The sequence below is a fragment of the Malania oleifera genome, chromosome 4 (genome assembly GCF_029873635.1).
Source record: "Malania oleifera isolate guangnan ecotype guangnan chromosome 4, ASM2987363v1, whole genome shotgun sequence".
NCBI lineage: Eukaryota > Viridiplantae > Streptophyta > Magnoliopsida > Santalales > Ximeniaceae > Malania > Malania oleifera.
The window spans coordinates 122,834,690-122,839,472 of NC_080420.1; the positions used below are offsets into that span (position 1 = coordinate 122,834,690).

At 35.2% G+C, this 4,783-nt stretch overlaps 1 protein-coding gene across 1 annotated transcript; it reads right to left on the reverse strand.

Annotated features, from left to right (window-relative positions):
* Positions 1–521: 521 nt before the first annotated feature.
* On the reverse strand, positions 522–4,073 carry LOC131153388 (uncharacterized). The gene is made up of 3 exons (XM_058105659.1): positions 3,829–4,073; positions 3,505–3,673; positions 522–876 (listed from the first exon to the last, which is right to left on the reverse strand). The coding sequence occupies exons 1-3, from the start codon at positions 3,886–3,888 to the stop codon at positions 680–682; spliced, it is 426 nt and encodes a 141-aa protein (XP_057961642.1). The 5' UTR covers positions 3,889–4,073; the 3' UTR covers positions 522–679.
* Positions 4,074–4,783: the final 710 nt, after the last annotated feature.

Genomic DNA, 4,783 nt, shown 5'->3' on the forward strand with positions numbered 1-4,783 from the left:
GTTTAATTCTTTCACGCAGCACATAAAATTAACAGGGTAAAAATAAAAACCACAAAATTCTAACATGCAACCGTGAACAGCATTCAAAATATAATCAATCTAAGAATTTCTCAAAATACCAGAATTCCTAACGTCTCGTGTGTGTGTGTGTGTGTGTGTGTGTGTGTGAGAGAGAGAGAGAGAGAGAGAGAAGATAGGATTACCTGAGAACATGCCGATGGAGGTGCTGGCAAGTTTATACTTCACAGTAAAATGGGAAAAGCTGAAACCACAGAGATCTTATTCCCCAACTACACAAAACGTGCGCTGGTGCTTGAAAGATGATTGGGTGCTACTTTTAAGGAGAAGCACATCATGCTGCTGCTTCCAGTAGTTGCGCTTGGGTGCTTTAGGTTACAAGAAGGATTGAGATCAACTTTCCTAATAACAGTTCTAGCAAATTATGCACATAGCAACTGAACATATCCCACCCATCCTTTGTTCTTAAACTCCCATTTTATGCACTGATCTTTCAACGGCAATTGGAAAAGTAAGCATATCACTTGTCATTATTAATGAAAAAAGTAGGATTTTTACATTCATCATTAAAGTACAGTAGTAGCTTATATGAACTGGAGCACATGACAGCTACAATTAAAATGAAAAATTAAGACAACAGATCAAGAAACAAACTGATTAGTCACCGCCCTAACAACACCACACGATCCTTTTGTATTGCCTGGGTAAGGTTGATATCAAATAGCTCGCAGCGTATTGGCATCTCCATTTCATAGAAGGGGTTCTTTAAAACATAATCTGTGTACAGTTCATATATAAGTTTCAAGAGACCCTCCATGTGCTGTGTTCCAGGCTCAGAGACCGCAAAGAACTTTGTCCCTGCAAGGACAAACCACAATCTATAACTTAAAAAAATAAAATAAAAATAATAACCTTTAAAAAGCATTTGGATACAAACATAAGTGAAATTTCCTAGAAACTCCAAATTCCCAAGGACAGGACCATATACTTTAAGTAGAGAGCAGGCAAGGTACAGCAATGAAGGGTTCAAAAAGGAACATAATCTTAATTTTTAAATTTTACATCTTTCCCATGTTTGTGTATCATATATTCATACCTGCCACTTTTCAGAAGATAATAAAATTTAAAAAAATGGAAATAGATTTCAACATGAAGTGCCGTCACTGTTATGTGTTGGAAACCTTAGAGAAGTCTCAAAACTTCTCAAAATTATCCATTCTAATAGGTATTATTTAAAAGTTATCTCCTTCCATAAAGATGCCTATTCGTAATAGGTGCCTTCCAAGAGATGTCTCCTTTAATGAAAGGGTATTTGTATCTATAAGGACATAGTGCCACACAAGAATATATGCATAACCTCATCTCCTCTCATCTTCTTATCTACAATATTGATTTTATATTTTATCCTATTTACATTTGGGCATCTATCTGGACTGTTCAGTCCATCTCTCTGTCAATGTACCAATAGAACGAGAATATGAGACTACTGCAAGTGAACCTAGCTTTTATCTTGGACATGGTATTGCTTGTCGATATCACCCGCACATAGGAAGGTAATACCATATTTAGGACAACGGTTATCCAGTGACTCAAGAGCCAGCTCGCACTATTTTAATGTAATTTTTTCACTTATTTAGATATGCTATTTTGTTGATTCCATTGCATATAAAAGGACAGATTAATCTACACATATTCTTTTCAACATAATGTTCTTCCCATCACAGAAAACACTAAAACTGAAGAATTGGTCATCCTTAGAATTATACAAGCGGTTTGCCATTGATGGCAGCTAAGCATAGTGTAAATTTGAAGGTTGAGCACTTGACTATGGGAGTACCAGAGAAGATAATGATACCCACTTGTGCTTTACAATTGTGGCAAATCTAGTCATAGTTTAGAGTTGTGCCACTTGTTGTTGAAATACCGAATAGAGCCATTTTAGAATGTCTCATTGCAGTTAACATTTATGCCAATTGCTCCATTCTTTGTAGTACAAATATTTTGCAAGCTCTACAAACAGATTGATGACTCCATTGTCATAATCAATAAAGGCACAACCATAAGAGAGGAGGATTGTTTCACTGCAGGATGGACTACCAGCAACCAAGTATTATCGGTCACAGTTGCTACCTTTTATAATCTTTTTAAACTCCTCCCATCCATCCAACTACAGAAGTTATATCCTTGCAGCCCAACCAAGTTAAGGATACCAGTGATTTCCACTCTTGATTTCCCTGCAGATTAAGCTTCATGTTTTTCTAGAAACAATAATACTTTCTACTGAAATGATTTGACAGGGAGATAAGAGTTAACATATTTTAAATTGAAAATATTCTAAAAATATTTTTAGACTTTTTTTTTTTTTTTTTTTTTGAAAGAAGGTCTCAAAATGGAAATCAATAATTGAGGTCACTACAGGACCTACTATACTCAATGAAGGCAAATAATATACGCAAAAGTTGCAGTCAATTATTTAAATGTTATCAAAACACCAAATCAATCCAAGCTTGAATCTGTTCATTTGAAATTTGAGTTCTTCTACTTTATGTTTATTTACTTATTTCTTTTTTCTTATTTCTACTCATTATTGTCACTTTATTCTTTTATCTTACACTCATTAAGGTTTTGTTTGGATAAAAAATTTGTTTGGGAGAAGGAAAGGAAAAGAAAACAAGAAGGAAAGACATTTTCCATTATACTCTGTATCAAATATTATTCAAAATAAAAATTAGTTCTAATATGTTTAAAAGTTAAGAAAAATTAAATATTAATCATGAGTAAAGTTAAAATTCGTTCTTTGAGTTGTTATATGTTCATTTTCTTTCCCACTTTCCTTGATAACCAAACACAAAAAATCAGATTCCTTCTCATTTTCTTTTCCTTTCCCTAATCCTCTCCAAGTTTCAAACAGGCCCTTAGTGCTATTGTAAGATTTTGATAAAATGCCATAAGTCATTATTTTGTTATGAAAATAATCTATATTTTCATTTGTCATAATGAATTTTAAAAACATAAATATGAATTCTACAAGGCTCCAAAAATTATGATGATCATGAAATGATTCTAATGAGACTTATGCTACATTTGTTCATAACATAAATATTCACAAAAGTCATATTTCTAAGTTCACAGCAGTCATTTCATTTGACTCCATTAATTTAACCACACAATCAAGCAACCTTGAAACAGTACCCAGTCAACGAAATATTAACATAATGCTGCATTTAGTAATCAGTAATTTAAAACCACTCCTTCTAAATTTTTCAATACTTGAAGCTCAATAATACCACAACCTGCCCTAAATCAAGCCTAACCAGAAATTTTCTCTGATTTTCCTCATTTTTCTCAGCAACCAAACAAAGGGTTTTAAAATAGAATACCCATAACAACAAACAACATATAATTCAAAATTTATTTTAATTTTTCCCAATTCTCTCAGCAACCACGTGGGTGCCTAAAAATTAGAATTCCGAATGCTTAAATTACCAGTAAGAGGCTGGAAGCAGTGGAGATCGAACGTATCAGCTTCGAGGAGTTCGATGCCTGAGCAGCCGACGACCGGCGATAGCTGCTGCGAGATCGCGTGCATCGAGTGCCACAGGCTCGCCAAACGCAAGCTATCGTTCGTGTCCATGCGCCCCGCTGAACCATAGTCCTAGATTTTTCTCCCAAAAAAAAAAACACACGGGCTGCTATCAGATCGCTATGCAATATTGATCGAAACTGGAATTGGGTCTGTTTGGTGCGAAGGAAAATATGATTCCTAGGATAATACGGACCAGAATTCTCTCAGGTAAGAGATGATTCTACCTTGTGAAAGATCAAACCTCCCGACTTGTTGATGATATAGAGGCTGTAAATTGCAGCCATTGATACTCTTGGGGATCCAAAAAGCACAGCGCGATCTGAGCTTGGAGCTAAGATTTGTGAGCCTTAGGTTGAACTGTTGAAGAAGTTGCCGCAGTGCTGTGTAGAACAAGAATTTCCAAGATCAAGTTAATGGGATCCGACCCGAGAGCCCGAGACCCGACCCATAACTCATAAAATAATGATTTGATTAAGTTTTTTTCCCATTTTATTATTATTTTATAATAAAATATTAAATAATACTCTGTTTAGAATTTTCCAGTCTAATGCTTACGTAATCTCATAGTTTGGTCCTATGAGATTTGCAAGGCCAGGCAAATTGGGTGTCGACACTTGTTAAGGCAAATCTCACAGGACCAAACTACAAGATTTGCTTGGGAAATGGAACTATTGCTCGGTGTTTGACGCGTGACAAATCTCGTAATTTGGTCCTGCGAGTTCAACAACCCTTTCTCCTTCAATTTTCTTCGCAAACTAAGGGCAGCAGAGAGACCAGAGAGGAGGAGACTACAGAGCAGAGGGCAAAGTGCAGAGGCCGTCTGATTTGTAGGTGACCGTTGCTCGTCGACCTGTTGCTCATGAACGTTGAGGAGGAGGATATAAAAATGGGAGATGGGGTAAGTTCAATGAAACATGTTTGCTCATTTGTTTTGAAATTTAAATTCATATTTCTGATTGAAAAAATTGTTAGTTTGATTGATAAAATCGTTAGTGTGACTCATAAATTACTACATAGCACCTTCAATTTGTTTATTGAAGGCATTGTTTGTGAAAACTAAGGTATAGTCCCAAGAGGGGGTGAATTGGGTTTATAAAAGTTTCTTTTAAATTTTTTTCTAAATTCACTACCTTTTGTAAGTTTCTTAATCACACAAGAATGATTTGATTTTTAATGCTT

What these genes read in the sequence shown, in the direction of transcription:
- LOC131153388 (XM_058105659.1), bottom strand. Translation starts at nt 3,888, where the DNA reads ATGGCTGCAATTTACAGCCTCTATATCATCAACAAGTCGGGAGGTTTG. An exon ending in GAGGTTTGATCTTTCACAAG is followed by an intron (nt 3,674 to 3,828) that starts GTAGAATCATCT and finishes AGAAAAATCTAG; the next exon opens with GACTATGGTTCAGCGGGGCG. An exon ending in CTGCTTCCAGCCTCTTACTG is followed by an intron (nt 877 to 3,504) that starts GTAATTTAAGCA and finishes TTGTCCTTGCAG; the next exon opens with GGACAAAGTTCTTTGCGGTC.